General features: G+C 40.3%; 1 protein-coding gene across 3 annotated transcripts in view; it reads left to right on the top strand.

The window, feature by feature from the left end:
• Positions 1-1,247: 1,247 nt before the first annotated feature.
• The window catches only part of arl6.S (ADP ribosylation factor like GTPase 6 S homeolog), a 44,803-nt gene continuing 21,271 nt past the window's right edge, over positions 1,248-24,779 (top strand). The window contains exons 1-5 of one of the 3 annotated variants that reach the window (XM_041580815.1): positions 1,248-1,410; positions 4,639-4,789; positions 10,544-10,605; positions 17,936-18,004; positions 20,689-20,783. In XM_041580815.1, the coding sequence (XP_041436749.1) occupies positions 4,667-4,789; positions 10,544-10,605; positions 17,936-18,004; positions 20,689-20,783 (349 nt within the window). In that variant the 5' untranslated portion in view covers positions 1,248-1,410; positions 4,639-4,666. Of the gene's footprint in view, positions 1,411-4,638; positions 4,790-10,543; positions 10,606-17,935; positions 18,005-20,688; positions 20,784-24,779 lie in introns of those variants that run through there. The other 2 variants (XM_041580816.1, NM_001171913.1) reach the window with 2 other exon arrangements.

The raw sequence follows: 24,779 nt of genomic DNA, 5'->3' as shown, positions 1-24,779 counted from the left end.
GTCGGATCAACGCTGCGACACCATGCAACAATGCATTCACTTGGGATTTGACGTCGGCGTTTTGTTGCAGTGTGTCGGATTGCGCGAAAACGTCCATGTAGTCCTACCCTAAGTCCGAGATTCTCTTTGATCTGTTGCACTGAGCAGCTAGAAACAAATACAGTTTCTAACTTAATTGGGTCTTGGCAGACAGCCCAGAATACATACTTTTGTAACAGTTTGAAAAGATAAGAACAAAGACTTACAGCTTTAGGGTAAGGGCACACCTGGCGTTTCGGGGTGATTTAGTCGCCTGGCAACTAATCGCCTCTTCTTTGGGGCGACTAATTTTCCAGAACGGCTTCCCCGTCTTCCGCCGGCTATAATGAAAAAACGCCTGCCGCATGGCACACGTGGCGCTTCGTATCCCGAAGTCGCCCCGAAGTTTCCTCGTGAGGCAATTTTGTGCGACTTCGGAAAACGAAGCGCCGCGTGTGCCATGCTGCAAGTGGTTTTACATTATAGCCGGCGGAAGCCGTTCGGGTTGATTAGTCGCCCGGTGACCCTTAAACAGGGTCGGACTGGAAGGCATGGGGCCCACCGGGGCTACTGCCCCAGGGCCCCCTCCAGCCGCCACTGCCGCTCCGGAGTGCTGCAGGGGGCTAGTGCGCATGCGCGCGGCGCCGCGTTTGTGCGCATGCGCAGCCATTCTATTCTACCGTGACCCCAAACAAAGTGGGGTCGCGCCGCCCCACTAAGTAGCGGATCTGGGCCGGCGGGGCCCACAAGAGCCCGGGGCCCACCGGGGTTTTTCCCGGTGTCCCGCCGGCCCAGTCCGACACTGCCCTTAAATCTCCCAGAATCACCAGGTGTGCCCTTAGCCTAAAGGGCAATTCACCTTCATTTGCAAAACTGTAATAACATATAAAAACCACAGAAATGTGTTCAAACTTTAGGGCTGCCACCTTTTCTGGAATAAAATACCGGCCTTCCTATATTCTTGCCGTTTTGGAGTTTTAATAATGGGAGCAGGGACTCTTGTGCTGACAGGTATTATTGCCAAATAATACCAAAACGAAAAGATTTCCCAGCAAAAATCGGAGCTACAAACAGGCAAAACACAACTTGTACGGGACCCTGCCGCCCTGCTTGCCTTGGCCAATACAGGCGCTGCTCGTTACCAGGACAACAACTTTGAAGCTCGCCACTCCCGGAAGGCGGCCATGTTCGGCGTCACTGCGTTTATATACACACATGTCAGGTGACGTCACGATCTCGCGAGATGTCGTTCGAGACGTCTGGATTCGCTGCCCGGCAGGAGTTAAGGAGCCACATCTAAATAGGACCTCGGGGCTTATAAACAGCGATTCGGAACAGCGAGCTTTGTTGAGAATATCGGGATTGTCCCGGGAATAGCGGGACTGTTCGGTGGTACGCGCTTATTATTTGTTTCATGTTGTATGATCTCAGGATTGTTTGGAAGGGATTGTTTAATGAACCGAATTAGGGTGTAGCGTACTTTAAAAATAGGTCGTTCGCTTTTTAATGAGCTTTCAGAGTCTAGTTCTGAGACCATTTGCTATTGGTCTTCGTTTGGTTGTTTTTTCCAGCAGCTCTCTGGTTGCTAAGGGACCAAGTTACCCTAGCAACGAAACAGTGGCTCCAATGAGAAACAAGGAGAGGGCCAGAATAAGAAACTAAGTAACAACTAAACTCAAATTGCAGCTGACTGAGAGGGAGTTAAAAAAAGGAAGGGTTGTGTTTGCTAACATTGGAGATACAGATCACCGGGGATGTTTCCCATAGCAACCAATCAGCAATTAGAGCTGAACAGTCACCTACAAAATGGAAAATAAAAGTAAAGATCTGATTGATCGGTTGTGCTTAGGGTTGCCATTAGGGATGCACCGAATCCACTATTTTGGATTCGGCCGAACTCCCGAATCCTTCACTAAAGATTTGGCTGAATACCGAAACGATGGGAAGGGGAAAACATGTTTTTACTTCCTTGTTTTGTGACAAAAAGTTGCGGAATTTCCCTCCCCGTCCCTAATTTGCATATGCAAATTCGGATTCGGTTCGGGCGGGCAGAAGGATTCCTGCTGAAAAAGCCCCGAATCCCGAACCGAATCCTGGATTCGGTGCATCCCTAGTTGCCACCTTTTCTGGAAGAAAATACCGGCCTTCCTATATATTTAACTTTTTTTCCCTATTAATAACATTGGGATCAGCCATCATTTTTACAGGCCAGGCCGGTAAAATACTGGCCAGATGACAACCCTATTTGCGCTGGGCGACGACATTACTGGTGATACTTAGTAAACGTGCCCCTGGGACCGATATAAAGGTTGCTAAGAATAGGACTTTATTTAACATCATTAATGTTAATTACTCAGATCTGCAACTCGGGGGTTATAGAATGTTTCATTCTAAGCAACTTTTCAATTGGTCTTCATTATTTATTTCGTATAGTTTTTGTTATTCCATATTCTTTTAACTCTTTTCCAGCTTGGGGATGGGGGTCACAAACAAATGCTCTGTAAGGCTACACAGGTATTGTTATTGCTACATGTTATTACTTATCATTCTATTCAGGCCTGTCCTATTTATATCACTGTCTCCTATTCAAATCGAGGCATGGTTGCTAGGGTATTTTGGGCCCTAGCAACCAGACTGCTGAAACTGCAAACTGGAGAGACGTTGAATAAAAAGTAAATAACTCAAAACCACAAAATAATATAAAATAAAAACCAATTGCAAAGTCTCAGAATTTTATTCTTTAGTCTACATCAAGTTAACTGAAAGGTGAACAAACCCTTTTTGCAAAAAGTGTGCCTTTTTGCTGCTGATAGATCCCTTTATACTAGTGAGGACAGGTGTCTATTTCCCTGGTATTGGTCAACTTGTTTCCTTCAGTAAAGACGACATTCCCCATGGGGATCTGATTGTGGCCCATGCAGTACAGGAATTAAGTAGATGTGATATAAGGGGTCATATACAAACTGCAGGGCACCCAGTGCAGACCATGGTCGTAAACTGCCATGGTTTTTGCACACTGCCCTGCACTTTTTGGTATTGCTGCAAATTCCTATGGTTTATGAATGCATTGCGGTCTATGTGATCAATTCAGGGCACCCTAAAGTTCCAGAATAAAGTAAATGGATACATGAAATAGTTTATTGGTCAGGCATCTACAGTATATCTTCTGCTCCCTCCAGCAGCCATAGGCCCTGCTTTCCCTTTATTTAAGCTGTGCCTGCCATTAGACACAAGCAATACCGTGGCTGGAATACTATATATACACTACTATACTATAAATCTCTTAAAAGTTGTGTCCTCATCATCATGGGCACCATTGTTTATTTCCTTACACACTCTCTATTTGTGCATGAGTTAGTTGGTGTATAAAAAGTACCAAAACTTTGTTTTGCTTGGTCAGTGGCAGGTATACAGTGCAGGGATCGCTTGAACCAAATAGTGCTGAGCACCAGAACATTATATTGTCATTCCTATAAAATACTATCATTTTTAGTATTCCTGTTCCTCTAAGGCAGAGCAAAGTCCCCAGATCAACTGGTTTTATACAGATATACTAAAAGCAGTGGTTTTATACTGGCATTACTGACATTTCAACATTGGACCCTAGCAACCAGATTTCTTAAATTGCAATCCGGAGAGCTGTTGAATAAAAAGCTATATAACTCAAAAACCACAAATAATAAACAATTAAAACCAAATGCAAATTGTCTCAGAATATGGCTCACTGCATCATGATAAAAGTTTACTCAAAGGTGAACAACCCCTTTAAGATTTTCAGACAAAACCAATATGGAGCAGGCACTCAATAAGGCAAACTTTCACCAGGCAAATGTCAAAAGTGAAAAAGGTTTATTGTGTCCGCAGCCTGATGCTTTTCGTGTCATAAACACTTAATCATAGACCGGGGCCAAGCCTATGATTAAGTGTTTGTGACACGAAACGCGTGAGGCTGTGGACACAAACCTTTTTCACTTTAACATTTGCCTGGTGGAAGTTTGCCTTATTGAGTGCCTGCTCCATATTGGTTTCGTCGGTTTGTGCACCCCTGAGTGGTGAGTAACCTTCATACTTCTTGGAGACCCTAACACCATAGATGTATTCCCTTTAAGATTTTCGGCATACTATTTTAAATGATTATGAGTGAAGGTTAAGTTTTATCTTAATTTCATGGTGGAAATTCTGACTGATACAGTGGGAGGTTGCAAACCTATGGGCCATGCTTTCTCTCTTTTGACCTACTTTTCAAAAAGCACAAGTTGTGTTTTTGTGGAGTTCCCCTTTAAAGGTGAACCACCCCTTTAAATATTTCTGGCTGACTGATTGTATAATTGTCCTTATAAATGATCGGCATGCATATAGGTGTGGGTGGTAGATCCACAAGTCTGTATTAGCAGTGGCAACCCAACTGAGCACATTGTGCAGCATATGTCGCTTTCCCAGATGCTGTCAGTCTGATTAGAAGGCAGAGCCTTTTCTTTTAATGAGCTTAAAGCTGTCTTCCTTCCAGCCTTGACAGTGTCTCTTTGCCTTTGAGAAACCTAACTAGTGGCTGTGCCTTTATTCATACCCCCGGTTTACGGTTACTGTTTTGACGGTCGTCTTCTGTGTTTTTGATGCCAGGTACAAAGAGAGCTGTTGGCTGAACACCATGGGATTGTTTGACAAGCTGGCAGGATGGCTGGGCCTGAAGAAGAAAGAAGTGCATGTCTTGTGCCTTGGATTAGACAACAGTGGGAAGACTACAATAATCAACAAACTGAAACCTGCCAATGTGAGTGCCCTTATCATGTTCCACTTGATCCTGTTATGCTGGGTATATTCTACGGACCACTGCGCTGCATTACATTTATGACCTAGAAAATTCCACTTAGAGAGGGGATTATCTCCTGCACACTTTGCCCAGCATAAGCAAAATCCTCCGAATATATTCGTCTGCTTCAATCACCGCTACGCACCATATGCCCGCTATGGATTAAAGGGGAACTATCGCGGAAATGAAAATTTAATATAAGCGTCATCATACTGAAATAAGAAACTTTCTAAATACAATCAATTAAAAATTCTGTACTGTTTCCGAAATAATCAAGCTTATCTTCACTATTCCTCTCTCAGCATCTGTTTCTCTTCCTTCTGTCTTCATTCTGTCTTCATTCAGGAGTTGGGTGACAGATGAATAATCCAATATAATTTATAGGGTGCTCCTTTTGCCTAGAAGATGTATTAGAGCTCACTCTATTAAAATCACCAGACATCATGTCTCTCTACATGCAGAATTTGTGCAGTTATTTCGTTATATTTTGTTTGTACTGGAATCAGTTATTTGAGTGAGCTCTAATACATCTGCTAGGAAAGGAAGCCACCTCTATAAGATATATTGGATCTAACTGTCAATGAATATCTGACACCCAACTGCTGAATGAAGACAGAATGAGGAGAAACAGATGCTGAGAAGGGATAGTGAACATAAACGTGATTATTTCAGAAACAATGCCGACTATTTAACTGATTGTATTTAGAAAGTTTATTATTTCAGTATGATGAAGCTTATAATAAATTTTCATTTTCGTAATAGTTCCCCTTTAATGTTCCACCCTGCTCAGTGAGACTAGAAGCCTCCTATTGCTTTAACTGCTTCCACTGATGACCCTGTGAGAATGATTGCACAGATTCACACAATGGCATCACTGGGAACAATTGAAACGCGGGCTAAGCTTGGATCCCACAGAGTCACACTAATTGTTTTAATAAGAATAAACCTAAAACGAAGGCAAGAAATCTCTTCCTCTGGATTATCATTTATCAGTTTGCATAATTTAAATGCAGACCATTTACTGCTGCAACCAAAGACTTTAGGGGGAAATAAATCTGTGTATATAATGATCATTCGTGGGTGGAAAATGTTCCATGAAAAGGAATGCTGATTCTGTTGAGGGGCATATGATGTATTCGGTTTTCTGCTCATCCTTAGGGCAGGACTAAGGCCTCTCACCTCACATATACTTTGTGTGACAATCTCCAATACATCCTTCTGGTGTGACATATAGGATTGCAGGAAACACACACGCCTCTATGCATACAGCTTGAATGAATGGTATTTCGTGCCGCAAGCAGGCATGCCTCGTTTAGTATTAATCTTGCTTAAAGGGGAAGTAAAGTCTAAAATAGAATAAGGCTAGAAATGCTGTATTTTGTATACAAAACATAAACATGAATTTACGGCACCACAAGCCTAATCAAACAAATGATTTATTCTTTCAAAGTTGGCCATAGGGGGGGTCACCATCTTGTAACTTTGTTAAACATCTTTGCAGAACCAGTGATTGCAGCAAAATAATCCTCCAGTTTACCTGTTTAAATCTGGCTCCATGATCTTTGTCCCTGCCACTGGAGTTGGAAACAGTAAAGGGGATGTAAAGTCAAAAATAAAATCCAGAACAAATCTCTACACAGTTGCTGACTACTCTACAGGGAAACAAACAAAGCTGCTTGAGTTCTGCATGGCTGGGAAGTTAGGTGGGGCTCCCCCTGCTGTTCATAAGTATGATTGTTTCCCTGCAGAGCAGTTAGGGACCATCTGACAATTCCTATCCACAGCAGTAAATGAATTTCACTGCATACAGTCAGGTTTCTTATAAAAATGTTACACATTCTTAATAAAGTATATTGGAGCTAGGTTTCTTTTTCATTAAAGAAAGTAAAAATTGGATTTTATAAAAAACAGTTCTCTTGTATCTGTAGAGTTGAACCACAACAAAATATTATGGGTACTCTCGGACCTCTAAAATAACTATAGTCAGAAGCTTGATCCTCTGGGGATAAGGCATGAGCACTCAAGGCAGTTGCAAGGGGATCGAGTCCCTCGTGTTTGTGTCAAGAAATCAAATAAAGCTTTGGGGTGTGCCCCATTTGCAAAATGTAGAGCTGCACAGCATGGTTGGCAGCCACGAAATTTGGTGATGCCACTTTTGATCCCAGGATCCGAGATGGCCAAGCAGGAATATGAAAACCATAAGGCAACTTGATCCTGTTTTATGTAGTTAGCGAGGGTGGTTAATTGTAAGGGGATTTAGTTCCCTTATGTTAGTGCCTCATGGGCACATCTTGTGAAAAGTTAGCCGACTCCTCCCAGTCAGCCAAATCAAACACACTGGATTTTTATCAGATGTTTTTGGAAGTTCAGTTCCTTGCTAGTTATATACCCAATACATAGGCCAAGTCTAATTGCTAGTTGGCTTATTTTTTCCCAGATACCCGTGGTTTGGTTGCTGAGATCATGCTAAACACAATAAAGTCATCAAAATGCACTTGCCCAGGGTGGAGCAATGGATACCTGCAAGAATGGAGATAGAGAAGCAGCATTTTGGGATAGAAATTACGTGGTTTTAGTTCATGGGGGTGTGCCTTACATTGTTTGTAGGTACCAATCCTACAATCACAAAGGGATTCTGTCAAGCGTTTTATTGTATCAATTTTTATTTCTATCTACCAGGGTGCTGTTACCTTATGTCAGGGTGCTGTTATCTTATGTTGGGTGCTGTTATCCTATGTCAGGTTGTTACCTTATATCAGAGAGGTGTTATTTTATGTCAGGGTGCTGTTATTTTATGTCAGGGTGCTGTTATTTTATGTCAGGGTGCTGTTATTTTATGTCAGGGTGCTGTTATTTTATGTCGGGTGCTGTTATTTTATGTCGGGTGCTGTTATCTTATGTCGGGTGCTGTTATCTTATGTCGGGTGCTGTTATCTTATGTGGGGTGCTGTTATCTTATGTGGGGTGCTGTTATCTTATGTGGGGCGCTGTTATCTTATGTGGGGCGCTGTTATCTTATGTGGGGCGCTGTTATCTTATGTGGGGCGCTGTTCTCTTATGTGGGGCGCTGTTCTCTTATGTGGGGCGCTGTTCTCTTATGTGGGGCGCTGTTCTCTTATGTGGGGCGCTGTTCTCTTATGTCGGGCGCTGTTCTCTTATGTCGGGCGCTGTTCTCTTATGTCGGGCGCTGTTCTCTTATGTCGGGCGCTGTTCTCTTATGTCGGGCGCTGTTCTCTTATGTCGGGCGCTGTTCTCTTATGTCGGGCGCTGTTCTCTTATGTCGGGCGCTGTTCTCTTATGTCGGGCGCTGTTCTCTTATGTCGGGCGCTGTTCTCTTATGTCGGGCGCTGTTCTCCTTTGTCGGGCGCTGTTATCTTATGTCGGGGTGCTGTTATCTTATGTCAGGGTTTATCTTATATTAGAGAGCTGTTATCTTATGTCAGGGAGTTGTTATCTTGTGTCAAAGAGCTGTTAGCTTATTACATTCCCATTGTTTTGTTGCTAGGCTCCTGGGGGGAAAGGGGGATGATATCAGTAAACAGTAAAGTCACATGACTGAGGGCACATAGGAACTAAGAACATGGCTAGCCCCATAACAGATTTCAAAATTAAATAGAAAAATAAAAACTTTTAAAAAATGGATTTCAGTGCAGAAGTCTGCTGGAGCAGCACTTTTAACTGATGCATTTTGAAAAAAACATGTTTTCCGTGACAGAATCCCTTTAAACAGACCCAGTCCTATAATTAATTATAGAAACTGTTGCAGTTATTAGCCTACATACAGTCCAAAAAGAATTCCTCTGCAAATGGCCAGCAGTCGGGCAATCCCTACTTTGACGCATAAATGCAAATACGCAAAGCAAACAATGTCTGGGGCACACAATTTTTTTATTCTAATCCTTTTTACTGCACTTTTCCAGGTTCTAATTTCCCTGTGAGATATGGAGATTGTAGAAAATCTGGCTAAACTGTTGTGTTTCTTCCTATTGTAATGGCAAGCTTGGCAGAGCATCAGGTAATGTTGCATAACACAATGAAAAGGTGGCCGAGCCGCTGCTGCTGATTTAATAAGAAGCACAGAACTTGCACAGTTTGTATAAAAATTAAAGCGCTTTCCTGTAATACGGACAGACTGCATTATGATGCTGCATTCTCTGGAGACGCTTGATGTTCTTTTTCAAGCTTTTCTACACAGCGGTGCCTGGCTCTCCGGCGCTCATCCCCCCCCATCAAACAGCTTGCAGAAGAATTTTTGATGCTGTCCTCCCATGAGAAAAGAGCGATGAAGGAAAATCCGTCTTGTCACAATTTTCCGGTCCCATCTCAGTGGTGCATTCTAATTTAGCGTTTATATATACAAATATAAGCTACAAAAAGGGAGAATCTAGACAGCACACATATTAAACTTTATTCTTGCTTCGACTCACAGATAGATGTATAAATCATGCTTTTATTGTCACACCGAATGTATATTATGTCAGAAATGTACTATACACACATGCACCTATATGTTACCGGCTGCGAAAGTAAATAATGAATAGATCTAGCAAACGTCACCCTGTATTTGAAGGGATAAGGTATTCGCTCTGTTTTTACTTTTGGTTAGCCCCTCTTTATATTCACATTCTTTCCTTCCTATTCCTTCCTTAAAGGGATACTGTCATGGGAAAAAAACATTTTTTCAAAATGAATCAGTTAATAGTGCTGCTCCAGCAGAAATCTGCACTGAAATCCATTTCTCAAAAGAGCAAACAGATTTTTTTTATATTCAATTTTGAAATCTGACATGGGGCTAGACATATTGTCAATTTCCCAGCTGCCCCAAGTCATGTGACTTGTGCTCTGATAAACGTCAATAACTCTTTACTGCTGTAATGCAAGTTGGAGTGATATCACCCCCTCCCATTTTCCCCCCAGCAGCCAAACAAAAGAACAATGGGAAGGTAACCAGATAGCAGCTCCCTAACACAAGATAACAGCTGCCTGGTAGATCTAAGAACAACACTCAATAGTAAAAACCCATGTCCCACTGAGACACATTCAGTTACATTGAGAAGGAAAAACAGCAGCCTGCCAGAAAGCATTTCTCTCCTAAAGTGCAGGCACAAGTCACATGACCAGGGGCATCTGGGAAATTGACAAAATGTCTAGCCCCATGTCAGATTTCAAAATTGAATATAAAAAGTCTGTTTGCTCTTTTGAGAAATGGATTTCAGTGCAGAATTCTGCTGGAGTAGCACTATTAACTGATGTGTTTTGAAAAAAAACATGTTTTCCGATGACAGGATCCCTTTAACACAGGGATCCCCAACCTTTTGAACCCGTGAGCAACATTCAGAAGTAAAAGGAGTTGGGGAGCAACACCAGCATGAAAACTATTCTTGGGTTGCCAAACAAGTGCTGAGATTGGCCATTTAGTAGCCCCTATGTGGATTGTCAACCTACATTGAGGCTCTGTTGGCAGTGCACCTGGTTTTTATAAAACTAAAATTTGCCTCCAAGCCTGGAATTCCAAAATAAGCTCCTGGTTTGAGACCACTGGGAGCAACATTCAAAGGGTTGGAGAGCAACATGTTGCTCACGAGCTACTGGTTGGGGATCACTGCAAAAGTTTAACACCATAAAGATGTTTTTGCTGTATGTACTGATGAGTTACACCTACAGAACACTGATCTGAATCTCATGCTTGGCTATTTCATTCTTATGTCTCCAAAGGCGCAGACCCATGATATAGTCCCGACCATTGGATTCAGCATAGAGAAATTCAAAACATCTAGGTATGTAATCTAATTTAAAGGAATTGAAATTAAACATCTATCATAGTATTGGCTTTGTTTGCTACTTATGATTTTGCCATAAAGTATTTGCTCAAAGGTTTTTACAGTACCCATCTGACTCCCCGTGCTCTTCTATGAGGGGGCTGCCATATTTGTGCAGCAGAAGGCCGTTAGCATTAGAAACTAACTGACAGAGATCGGACAGACAGTTTGGCAAAACAGTCAGGTTTAGGAACATCAACTAAATATTATTTACAAAAACAGACCTCTCAGCTAAAACCATCAACATGACCTATAGGTAACTTTTAATGTACATTCATATTTTAAAAAGTAGTTTTTTCACGTCAGTATCACTTTAAAGGGGTTGTTCATCTTTGAGATAATTTTGAGTATGATGTAGAGAGTGATATTCTAAGACAATCTGCAATTCGTTTTCATTTTTTAAGTTATTTAGCTTTTTATTCAGCAGCTCTTCAATATGCAAACTAAGCAATCTGGTAACTAGGGTCCAAAGGACCCTAGCAACCATGCATTGATTTGAATAAGAGAAATATGAATAGGAGAGGTCTGAATAGAAGGATCATTAATAAAAAAGTAGCAATAACCCATACATTTGTAGATTTGTTTTTTAGAAGGCTGTAAGCGACGCCCATTTGAAAGCTGCAGAGAGTCAGAAGAAAAAGGCAAATAACTATAAAACTATAAAAAATAAATAATGAAAACCAATTGAAAAATTGCTTAGAATCGACCATTCTATGACATAATAAAAGTTACCTTAAGGGCTATTCCACACGGGGAGATAGCGACGCGTTTGCGGTCGCGGCGGCAAAGCGCCGCGACCGGCGCAGGCGACAGTTTTGTATGGGCGCCTATGTAAAAACGCCTGTGCTAACCACACGAGGCGATGCGCTTTTCAACAGTCGCCTGAAAATGCCTCGCCAGGCTTTTTCAGGCGACTGTTGAAAAGCGCATCGCCTCGTGTGGTTAGCACAGGCGTTTTTACATAGGCGCCCATACAAAACTGTCGCCTGCGCCGGTCGCGGCGACTGTCGCGACGCTTTGTCGCCGCGACCGCAAACGCGTCGCTATCTCCCCGTGTGGACTAGCCCTAAAGGTGAACCACCCCTTTAAGCTAACTTTTAGTATGTTATAGAATGGCCTGTTCTAAGCAACTTTTCACTTGTTCTTCATTATTTAATTTTTTTTTATAGTTTTTTAATTATTTGCCTAATTCTTCTGACTCTTTCTAGCTTTCAAATGGGGGTCACTGACCCCATCGAAAAAAATGCTCTGTAAGGCTACACATTTATTGCTTTGGCTACTTTTTATTACTTCTCTTTCTATTCAGGCCCTCTCCTATTCATAGTCCTGTCTCTTATTCAAATCAATGCATGGTTGCTAGGGTAATTTGAACCCTAGCAACTAGACTGCTGAAATTGCAAACTGGAGAGCTGATGAATAAATGGCAAAATAACTCAAAAACTACAAAAACAAAAAATAAAAACCAACTGCAATTTTTCTCAGAACACCACTCTCTACATCATACTAATGGTTCATTTAAAGGTGAACAACCCCTTTAATATCTATATATGAGTATGTTTACAGTGCCTTGGAAATATATTCAGACCCTTGACTTATTTTCAGCTTTTATTACCATTTATAGCTGTCTTAATAATGTTTAATTATAATTTGGTTGTTGTTTGCTTGGGTATTGATCTGGAAGCTTTTTATTCTGCTCTATTTTTCAGTACCCCTCCCTTTGCAAAATCTCATTGAATAATATCAAATCTCATTGAATAATATCCCTAAATTCTATGGGCTTCTTTTCTACTGAATGGAGAGGGAAGAATAGACCAAGAGTACCATAATTTCAGCAGATCCTGTTTTTCTCTTTTGCAACGCTGGAAACTAATGCAATATTTACACGTTAAAAGTGTTCGGATCGTCTCCCTGTGATCTCCTGCTGGGTATTACACTAGTGTTTGCCTTGGCATCGCTGTAAAGCAATTTACTGAAATGATGCTAAACACGCAGTATAAATGTTTGAAGACAGTGAATTCCTGTCTTATTTGTCGTATTTAGTGCATAACTATGCGATTGGTTCACCAAGTTATTAAACAAAATATATGCCTGTTCGGTAATTTTCCCTTGGAGCCACCATATCTAGACCACCATGTAATGCTCCTATCAGAAGATAAACATTTACTGATTAGGTGCACCCCAACACTGAGTACATCAATACAGCATCAGACAGCTCAGGACAGTTATCCGTGATCGGAATTACGAAAAGGCCTTCTCCCATGGACTCCATTTTATCAAAATAAAAATTCTCTGTAATAATTAGGGATGCACTGAATCCAGGATTCGGTTCGTGATTCGGACAAGATTCTGCCTTTTTCAGCAGGATTCGGATTCGGCCGAATCCTCTTGCCTAGCGAACCGAATCCAAATCTGCATATGCAAATTGTTGGGAGGGTGGGATTTCACGCGACTTTTTGTTACAAAACAAGGAAGCAAACCAATTGTTTTCCACTTTCCTTTCCCGCCCCTAATTTGCATATGCAATTTAGGATTCGGTTCGGTATTCAGCCGAATCTTCCAAGATGGAAGACGGGGATTCGGCCGAATCCAAAATAGTGGATTCGGTGCATCCCTAGTAATAATAAAACAGTAGCTTGTAATTGGTCCAAACTAAGATATAATTAATCCTTATTGGAAGCAGAACCAGCCTATTGGGTTTATTTCATGTTTACATGATTTACTTAAGGTAGGAAGGTCCAAATTATGGAAAGATTCGTTATCCAGAAAGCCCCAGGTCCTGAGCATTCTGGATAACAGGTCCCATACCTGTATTTTTATACCATGAAACAAAGATGATTAAAATGTTTTTTGATTACACATTTTCTTTAATTATCCTTACTGGTGAGAGTTGTCTAAGAGGGGTCTAATAAGCAATAGCAGTGTCGGACTGGGCCGGCGGGACACAGAGAAAAAAACAGGTGTATCCCACCAGCCCAGACTCGGTCCTTGAGTTTAAGCCGGAAGTAGCTTCAGACCTCCCTCGCTGGCCCATGGCGTGGCTGAAAGAAAAAGAAGAGTGTTGGGGCCGAAGGGGGAGTATTTCAGCTCAAGGAGGGGGCTAGAGGGAGCTTTGTGTCTGGGTTGGCGGGCTTGGGGGTGATGGTGATCTCCGAGGCTGCAGCCCCGGTGGGCCCCCGGGCCCCCCCAGTCCGATGCTGAGCAATCAATAGTCCCTACATTTTTTTAGTCCCACAGAAACTCCATTACTTGTCATTTCCCTCTTTCATGGGATAGGGTGGCAGCTTTGGGATAGTAAGGCAGGTGGGTGTCAGGGCAGCCTTATGGATGTACAGCGTAGTAGTGGTGGCTGAGATACATTTTTATAGCTCACACTTAACCCTAGCCTGCTGCTTACTGATGTGCGAAGGTTGTTGGTGATCTGTACAGCTGTTGTGGAATTGGATGTTCTGCTTCCAATTAAGTTGCTCTGTGCCAAGTACTCCGTGTCAGTAAATCCAAATAGTAAAGGAAGGAGAACTCCAGCAGGTTGTGGTGCCACAACCTGGAATAAAAGTTTTGCAGAGAGTCTGCTGGAGTTCTCCTTCCTTTTCTATTTGGATTTGCTGCTTACTGACCAATGCTCAGCCCTCCCTTAGAATAATCCTCCATTTTTTTTTTAACCTTCACCTGACTAATCACAGTCAATAATATCAAAAAGAATGTGATGGTGGGGTTAGCATGATGATAACAAAGGGGAGGACTATGATAGTATAGCCTGCCACCCACCCTATCCCTCATCCCTTGGCTAAGTTGGGGGAGTTATCCAATTAAAGTATTCTTAAACTTTGGGTCTCCACATGTTTCTGGCCTACAGCTTACAACATGCTTCAACTTATCATCATGTGTTAAAGTGTGAGATGAAGAAACTCCAGTATAGGATCTAGTAACAGCACAATGAAAACAATATTATAGGGGAATCGGTTATTTGCACTAAATGTGCTATTGGAGCTTTCATAGGTGTACGTCACTGTCCATTTTGGCACTAGAACGTTCCAAATAATGATAAGAATGGGGCCGCGAAAACTAGAAAACCATCTTCCCTTCTGATAACTGTCTTAAAGTGGTGGTTCACCTTTAAGGCAACTTTTAATATGTTGTAGAATGGCCAATTCTAAGCAACTTTTTCAATTGGGTTTCATTATTTCTTTTTTATAGTTTTATAATTATTTGCCTTTTTATTCTGACTCTTTGCAGCTTTTAAATGGGCGTCACTGACCCCTTCTAAAAAACAAATGCTCTGTAAGGCTACAAATGCATTGTTATTGCTAATTTTTATTACTCATCCTTCTATTCAGGCCTCTCCTATCCATATCCCAGTCTCTTATTCACATCAATGCATGGTTGCTAGGGTAATTTGGACCCTAGCTACCAGATTGCTGAAATTGAAAACTGTAGAGCTGCTGAATAAAAAGCTAAATAACTCAAAAACCACAAGTAATAAAAAATTAAAACCAATTGCAAATTGTCTCAGAATATCCCTCTCTACATCATACTATCTCAAGGGTGACCAACCCCTTTAAGCTGCATTTACAATATTAGCTGCTATTGTTAGAGGTTTTTGTGCAATCAAATCAGCTTTCTCTCTCCAACCCTCTGTGCATTCTCCTCTGGTGCTGGCAGCCAACAGCTCAATTTCACATGCAAAACGATTCGCTGCTCTTTGCATGCCCCTTGAGTACATACCTTTTGGCCTTTACTATAATAGATTATAGAAAAGATTGTAGAAAAGTTCAGGTTTATTTAAATTATATCGTCACGTTAAGGTTTGGTGGTTCTGTTTTCTTTTATAGTGTGCCTATAAGGGGTCTAGGTGCTATAGGTTTAGGGGGAGACTGCTGTATTGTACATAGGGTGTACCCTACAGGTGGGTTAACACATCAATACTGAGAGAGAGATCTACCACTTTACACATATCTTTGAGATAAAGTTAAAATCATTCGGCCATGTTCATGCCCATCAGTCATGTAACCAGTCTGACTGTAACCTACTGCCCCTCCAACAATGATCAGAATCGCTTGGGAATATTAAGACTTTTTAAAGGGATTCTGTCATGATTTTTATGATGTAGTTCTTATTTCTAAATTACACTGTCTACATTGCAAATAATTCACTCTACTATGTAAAATTTCATTCCTGAACCAGCAAGTATATATATTTTTTTTTTTAGTTGTAATAGTGTTGTGTAGGAAGCCATCTGGGGGCATTTTGCCTGGTCATGTGCTTTCAGAAAGAGCCAGCACTTTGGGATGAACCTGCTTTCTGGCAGGCTCTCCTACTCAATATAACTGAAGGTGTTGCAGTGGGACCTGGATTTTTACTATTGAGTGCTGTTCTTAGATCTACCAGGGAGCTGTAATTTTGTGTTAGGGAGCTGTTATCTGGTTACCTTCCCGTTGTTAGGTTGCTGTGGGGGGGCTTATATCACTTCAACTTGCAGTAAAGAGTGACTGAAGTTTATCAGAGCACAAGTCACATGACTGGGGACAGCTGGGAAACTGACAATATGTCTAGCCCCATGTCAGATTTCAAAACTAAATATTAAAAAATCAGTTTGCTCTTTTGAGAAATGGATTTCAGTGCAGAATTCTGCTGGAGCCGCACTATAAACTGATGTATTTTGGGGAAAAAAAGTTTTCCCTTGACCGTATCCCTTTAAGATGTAAGGGGTCATTTACAAAGTACATGCATTGCATTGCAAAACGTGAGGGCAAACCACCATGTTTTGTGCACATCTACACCCTGCTTTGCACTTTACCAGAGACCTGTGTGTGCCCCGTAAATCTGGGATCATCGTTTAGATGCACAATATAGAGACTGTCAGCTGGGATAGTCCACTACAGAATTCTCTACTTACTGCCCACTCTATGTCCAATCAACCCTATGTATAGAGCATAACCAGACCCTGGACACAATTGCTTTCGTCACTAGTGCTCCCTACGTATGTTTCAAGTTGGCACTACTTTGTTTTGTCTGAGCACATTGAAGACATGTCAAATGCATTTATTTAATTTCTCTCTCTTTCGAAAACTTCAGTGCAAATCTGAATAATCTATACGTATTGCTGAAAAGTTGGCTCTTGTTAGAGAGCAGCAGAGAAATAGTCCTGAATCTCAGATGGTTAATTTAGAAAGCGAGTTTACAAGGTACAGTAATGATATGGATGTCAGTGGGATTCATTTGTTTGTTTTGATCGGCATTGTTCATCGGCATTCAGCCTGCCCGCAGCTCACATCACTTTCAGGGATAATGCTGGATTAAGGTGTTGCTGGGAGAAAACTATATAGTGATAGCACTTTCATGTACATTCTTTTTCCACTCTGTGCCTGATATGCTGTGTGACTACAAATATATAATATGTATTACACCAACATATAATGGTGCATTAAATATAAATGTGTCTACAGAGATGCTGTGCCTTTAACACACACTATGGTCCATTTTATGAGGAGCCATTAACCTGCCTGCGTGTTTAAGGGTCGAATTGAAAATTCGAAATACGAATTTTCAAGTTTTTTTGACGGTCAAAACTGTCAAATTCGAATTTAATTTTCGAGATTTATCATACACTGGCCCTTTAAGAACTCTAATTTGACTATTCGCCACCTAAAACCTGCCAAATTGCTGTTTAAGACAATGGGAGACATCCAGGGGTCAATTTGGATTTGTTTGCAGCCCTCCTGACATGAATAGGATCGACCCAAAAATTCAAATCAAATCGAATTTCAAAAACTCAATTCCAGTTTTTTTCTCCGAAAAAAACTCGAATCGAGTTTTTGAAATTCGATTTGATTTGAGTTTTTGGGTCGATCCTATTCACCCGAGTTTAAAAAGTTAAATTTTTATAATAAATTTTCGATTGGTCGAATTTCAAGTTTAGGGGAGTTTAAAAAAAAAAAAAAAAATGAATTCAAAATTTAACCCTTGATACATGTGCCTCTAAGCGTGGGATGAAACCCAGAGGAATCCAACACAGACACAGGGAGAACATACAAATTCCATGAATATTTTTTTTTTTTCATCGTACCCTAAACTTACCCTTTTTCGTAGGATGAAACATGGAACCCAGAGGAAACCAACACAGACATAGGGAGAACATACAAATTCCATGAATATTTTTTTTCATTGAACCCTAAACTTACCCTTTTCTTTTTTTCAAATGAATTTGTTGACATCTTAAGCCATGTATTGATAAAACTGTAATTTATGCATAAAATTTGAACACCTTACCCCCCTATCTTTTATCTTTCAGCTTGTCGTTTACAGTTTTTGATATGTCCGGACAGGGGAGATACCGAAATCTCTGGGAGCATTATTACAAGTAAGTCCCTATGTCTTGTTTTGCTATGCTGTGTTTTACAAGGTCCCATTAAAGTCCTTTACGAATAAGCTACAGGGCACATATAGACACATGTTAGTCTATCCAGGAACTACACAGCACCCATTGCTTACAAAGAAAAGCTGACAACAATTATGAGGGCCAGGTTTGGATTTATATGACGTAACTAACTCCTAGCGAGAGAATTAAAGGGGTTGCTCACCTTTGAGATAACTTTTAGTATGATGTAGAGAATGATATGCTGAGATAGTGTGCAGTTGGTTTTCATTTTTTATTATTTAAGATTTTTGAGTTATTTATCTTTTTATTCAGCGGCTCTCCAGCAGTTTCAGCAATCTGGTAGCTAAGGTCCATGTTACCCTAGCAACCATGCATTGATCTGAATAAGAGACTGGAATATGAATAGGAGAGGCCTGAATAGAAAGATGTGATTAAAAAGTAGCAATAACAATAAATTTGTAGCCATACAGAGCATTTGTTTTTTAGAAGGGGTCAGCGACGCCCAGTTGAAAGCTGCAAAAAGTCAAAAGAAAAAGGCAAATAACTAAAAATAATGAAAACCAATTGAAAAGTTGCTTAGAATTTGCAATTTCATAACATACTAAAAGTTACCTTAATGGTGAACTACCCCTTTAATGTATGTATTACACTGCTCACCACAGTCTACAATACATACAACATCAACGTCTTTATGCACGTTTCAGAGATGTTTGCAAAAGTCCCTGCCATAGAGGAGCTTGCAATCCAAAGCCTTATCACAGTTACAAGCATTAGGGTCCATGTAATCAGAAGCTGTTAACCCTTCCTGTATGTTTTTGGAGTGTGAGAGGAGTACCTGGAGGAAACCACTTAAGCTCATTCAGAAAATGTTCTGATTTTTGCCAGTTGGTATTACAGGAATGGGATCTGTTATCCGGAAACCCATTATCCAGAAAGATCCAAATTACAGAAAGGCCGTCTACCATTATTATCCAAATAATCCAAATTTCTAAAAATGATTTCCCTTTTCTCTGTAATAATAAAACAGTAGCTTGTACTTGATCCCAACTAAGATATAATTAATCCTTATTGGAGGCAAAACCAGCCTATTGGGTTTATTTAATATTTACATGATTTTCTAGTAGACTTAAGGTATGAAGATCCAGATTACAGAAATCTGTTATCCAGAAAACCCCAGGTCCCGAGCATTCTGGATATCCAGAATAATATATTCAAGCATTCTACCTTTAACAACTGCATTTGTTATGTTCCCTAACATCTGATTCAACCCCCTCCCTGTTCCCTTAGAATATGCACAGACCAAAGTAACTATTATCTAACTCTGCAATAGATTGATCATAAACTGTGATAATTCCCTTGTTTTATCTCTACAATTAGGGAAAGTAGTTATAATATCACATTTTGCTGAATTTTAATTTTGCTTAATCTCTTTCAGAAACAATAAGGGATATGTACCAGACATTTAATTGTTTTTACCTGCCCATTATAAACGTCTATTTCTAAGCTCCTAGCCATCAAAATGTCAGAAGCAGCGCAATATGAATAATCAGAGCAATACACCGTTATCAAACAGATCAGATCACAGAAACGTTTAGAAGTCCTTGAAAGGCCACCGTTGTTTTAACCCGTTTCTAATACCTTTTACTCTCTGTGAAATGTCTCCTGATTTATATCACTCTGCCATAGTTTCGCTTGGTGATCTCAAAGGCTGAATGATTGAAGTGGCTGCCCTTCTCATAAAGGCTATAAGTCAAATACATTTGCAAGACTGAAAAGAAAATCGCTTCTGAAAAGACTGCCAGATGCTTTGTAAAAAAAAAAAATATATATATATATATATATATATATATATATATATATATATATATATATATATATATATATATATATATATATATATATATATATATATATTACAAACAAGGGAAAGTTGTGCTCACCACTAATTATTAAAACCATTAAGCACGGGTGCAGCTTGCACTCCTTAATTGTTTTAAAAAGCGGTGAGCACAACTTTCCCTTGTTTGTTATAGTTTATACATGAGCAGTGGCCAGCTCCATGTTGTATCTCCCACAATTATTGTTTACATTTGTACTTCATCTTATGGAAGGATTGGTCCCCCAAAGCCCAACATGATCAATGGAAGCTGCTCTCTCTCTCCCTATTGTTATGCCTATAAGTGCCGCTGAGTTGGGGCAATTTGGGGGCATAACACGTGGCCCTTTATTCTCGTAACCTTTCATTTCTGTCGTGTGTATCAGAGTGACTTTAATTTGGGACAGATTTACAAAGCTAAAGTAACTTTTACTCTGGAATTCTTAGCAACCAATTGGAATTCTGCTTTATTGCTATTACTTTTGATCAGTCGATGCTAATTGCCGATTGGTTACTGTGAATACAAATATTTGAATACAGAAAATCAAACAATCTGGATCAGTATCACTTCAAGGAAATAAGATTTATAAAATGTTATTCCTTGCCCAGTGTATACAGCGAACAGACTAGTAATATTATCAGATAAAGGCCAAATATTCCTACCGAGGGGTTCCAAGAGGTGAGCTGGTTAATAGGAACGGTGGTGATAAAACTGCTTTATTCTGAACCTGTTCCTGTAGTGAATTATTTGCTTAACGATAAATCTATTCCCCTTCTCCCCACTCTGCAGGGAAGGGCAGGCTATTATTTTTGTCATTGACAGCAGTGACAAGCTGAGAATGGTTGTGGCCAAGGAAGAACTGGAGACCCTGTTAAATCACGCAGGTAAGATTGCTCCATCTCCCCCCACCTCCTCTCCTCTCATCAGGCATTTTAGAAAAACTCATCTTGTCAGTGTGGCTGCTGATGGTTGTGACTCAAGAGCACTCAGCTCAAATGATATATGTCAGCGGTTCAAATACCTTAAGTCTTTCTTGACTGATTTTAATCTTGGCTTTCTCAGCTGTGACTGCTACGCATGCAAGTTCAGCACCTGACAAACGGGAATCCTAATATTCTCCTGTAACTAGCATGTTCAGTAATGCAGGGCACGGAGGTCATGGGTATCTGGATATAAACATTTGAACGTTTAGTATGATTTAGAGCAGGGATCCCCAACCTTTTGAACCCGTGAGCAACATTCAGAAGTAAAAGGAGTTGGGGAGCAACACAAGCATGAAGAATGTTCCTGGGGTGTCAAATAAGGGCTGTGATTGGCCATTTAGCAGCCCGTATGTGGATTGTCAACATACATTGAGGCTCTGTTTGGCAGTGCACCTTGTTTTTATACAACCAAAACGTGCCTCCAAGCCTGAAATTGAAAAATAAGCTCCTGCTTTGAGGCCACTGGGAGCAACATCCAAGGGGTTGGAGACCAACATGTTGCTCACAAGCTACTGGTTGGGGATCACTGATTTAGAGAGTGATATTCTGCGACAATTTGCAATTGGTTTTCATTTTTTATTAATCATGGTTTTTGCGTTATTTAGCTTTTTATTCAACAGCTCTCCAGTTTGCAATTTCAGCTATCCGGTTGCTAGGGTCCAAATGACCATAGCAACCATGCATTGATTTGAATAAGAGACTGGAATATGAATAGGAGAGGGCCTGAATTGAAAGATGCGTAATTAAAAAGTAGAAGCAACCATAAATGTGTAGCATTACAGAGTATTTGGTGACCCCCATTTGATATCTGGAAAGAGTCAGAAGAAGGCAAATAATTTAAAAACTATAAAAAGAAATAATGAAGGCCAATTGAAAAGTTGCTTAGAATTAGTAATTCTAGAACATACTAAAAGTTAACTGAAAGGTGAAGCACCTCTTTAAAGCACTGCGTAAGTGCCTGACATCATGGCTTTCTCTTACCACTTATATATTACACCACGCAATCTTTTCATTCAAAGTAGCCACACACTTACTCCTAATTTTATTATTTTTCATCTGTGATGGTTAACTCCACTTCTTTGATATAGGGTAGATGCTTAGACCCCAGAGTAGTAGTTATTTGGTCCCCCTGGGCTTGTCAGGAGCAGTGAAAGGGGATGGGGTGCAGTCTGAAGGTTAGTTTGGGGAGATTTGGTGGGCAATTACTATTTATTCTCCTAAATACACCTGAAAGACCCTCCTGAAGGTTCATGAGGGTGAAATTCAGGAATGTATTTATATACCTGTAACCTTGTATGAACCAAGGGGGGGGGGGCACAGACACAGGGCACTCCTGGTTGTTTAGGTGCCTAGGGCAAGCCATCCAGTGCAGGGCCCCCATTTCAAAGGAGCCTACTCCACATCAAGTTGACATCATTGTAGGTGCCCCATTTTTGTTCTTGCTTGCAGGAACCAGAGATATTTGCTACACATTAAAGAGATACTGTCATGGGAAAAATATTTTTTCAAAATGCATCAGTTAATAGAGCTGCTCCAGCAGAATTCTGCACTGAAATACATTTCTCAAAAGAGCAAAAAAAATTATATTTAATTTTGAAATTTTGGGGCTTGACATATTGTCTCCTAGCTTCCCCCAGTCATTTGATTTGTGCTCTGATAAACTTCAGACACTCTTTACTGCTGTACTGCAAGTTGGAGTGATATTACCCCCCCCCCTGCAGCCTATCAGCAGAACAATGGGAAGGTAACCAGATAGCAGCTCCCTAACACAAGCTAACATCTGCCTGGTAGATCTAAGAACAGCACTCATTAGTAAAAATCCAGGTCCCACTGTGACACGTTCAGTTACATTAAGGAGAAACAACAGCCTGCCAGAAAGCAGTTCCATCCTAAAGTGCTGGCTCTTTCTGAAAGCACATGACCAGGCAAAATGACCTGAGATGCACCTACACACTAATATTACAACTAAAAAAATACACTTGCTGGTTCAGGAATGAAAATTAATATCGTACAGTGAATAATTTGCAGTCTAAACAGTGTAATTTAGAAATAAAACGACATCATAAAAATCATGACAGAATCCCTTTAAGTTTCCAGTTTAGCATTTCTTAACATTGCCTTTCTTGTAGGGGCCTTTGGAGCACTGCTTTCTTCCTGTGCTTATTGAAGTGCTCCAAGTAATTCTGGAGGCCTAGATCACTGAATTTATAAAGGAAATGATATCCCCCCCCCTTTTTATATGGGCTCATTCGGTTGGGCTTATGTAACAAAATTGTACAAGCACTGAACTTCCACAAATAAATGTAAATGTACATCTGATTCCACAGACTGAAAGGAATCCATTACTGTCCCTGTGAGCACTGGCAAACTATTGTCCCTCCCTTCCTTAGGCTCACAGTGTAATGCAACCCCTCCCTGATGGATTTTGGGACTTGAAGGCCTTCTGCTTTCAAGTGGGTGATGCACAGACTCTCAAGAGTCCCAGAATCCATTCGTTCCCAAATGAACATTGTCAGGGATGGGTTGCATTACACTGTGAGCCTAAGGGGAGTGAGTAAACTAGGCCCAACCATTACAAGCTATCTAGCTTTCCTTTTAATCTGTGGAATCGGGTATGTAGTATAAAAAAAGAAATACCTTTTTTTGTAGTTTGGAAGTTCAGATAGTGTTTATGCACCTTTTCTACAGAAGCTATAGTAAGACAACTTATGCAAAAAGCAAATTAATCAGCCGATAAGACAGGGATTGTTTGTCCATGTATTGCAATATGTTCAACCTGGCAACGTTTTACTGTCCTGATTTCTAATGGGCCATACCAAGTTAACCTAAGCCTGTTATTTTTAAAATGAATAATTGTGTTTTTTTTCCAGTCAATACAAATTAGTTTTACACCTACACACATACATTGTAAGCTCCGCACTTTATAAAAGCGCATGGTGTCCTGCAGCTGCAATACCATCTGTAATATTCCCTGCGGCTCAGCACGTTTGCCTCTAAATTCAGCGGAGCAGCTCTGTGGCGCTTCTTCCAACAAATACGAGACAAAAGGGGTTTTGTTTTTGTATGTATTAAAATAATCATCTAGGGTAAAACTTTTGATATTAAACCTAACAAAAGTGGTGTAAGGTTGATACCTTTATTGGCTAACTAAAATGATAATTACAGCTAGTTAATCTGTGATCTTTACACGTTACTCTTAACACTGTGTGACAGCTAGTGGTATTATTATATATTATTATTGTTATTAACACTTATTTATTAAGCACACAATATTGATTGATTCAGTAGGTATAGGGGGCCCTGCTCTATTGAGTTTACATGCTTAAAGGAGAAGGGAGTATGAGGAACAAAGTGTGGGGATGGGCAAGATCAGGAGTCAATAAAGTGAGAGATGTGGCACTGAATATTACATTTAGCAGGTGTGGGGACAAATGAACTATACTGAAAGCTATGTGGGGGTTAAGCCTCTTTAACAAAATGGGTTTAAGAGATTGTTTAAAGGCATAGAGATTGGGAAAAAGTCTGATAGAACATGGGAGGGGACTACAGAGAAGTAAAATATTAAGAGGCACATTTATCAAAGTTCGAAGTCATGTGAGTTTTTAAAAATTCCCATAAATTTTTGAGAATCGAAATTTATTAAAAAATTCAAATTTTTTATACTCGGATAAATGGAATCGACTGAAAACTCAAATCGATTTTGATTAAAATTGTAAAAACTTGATTCAAAACTCGAATGTCAGGAAGGCTGCAAACAACTCAAAATTGATCCCTGGACCTCTCCCATTGACTTAAACAGCAATTCAGTAAGTTTTCGGTGGGGAATAGTCGAATTTGCGTTCTTAAAGGGCCATAGTGTGAAGTATATCTCAAAAATTTAATTTGAATTCTAATATT

Source organism: Xenopus laevis, chromosome 2L, assembly GCF_017654675.1.
Source record: "Xenopus laevis strain J_2021 chromosome 2L, Xenopus_laevis_v10.1, whole genome shotgun sequence".
Classification (NCBI taxonomy): Eukaryota; Metazoa; Chordata; class Amphibia; order Anura; family Pipidae; genus Xenopus; species Xenopus laevis.
This window is presented reverse-complemented; position numbering and strand designations above follow the sequence as displayed.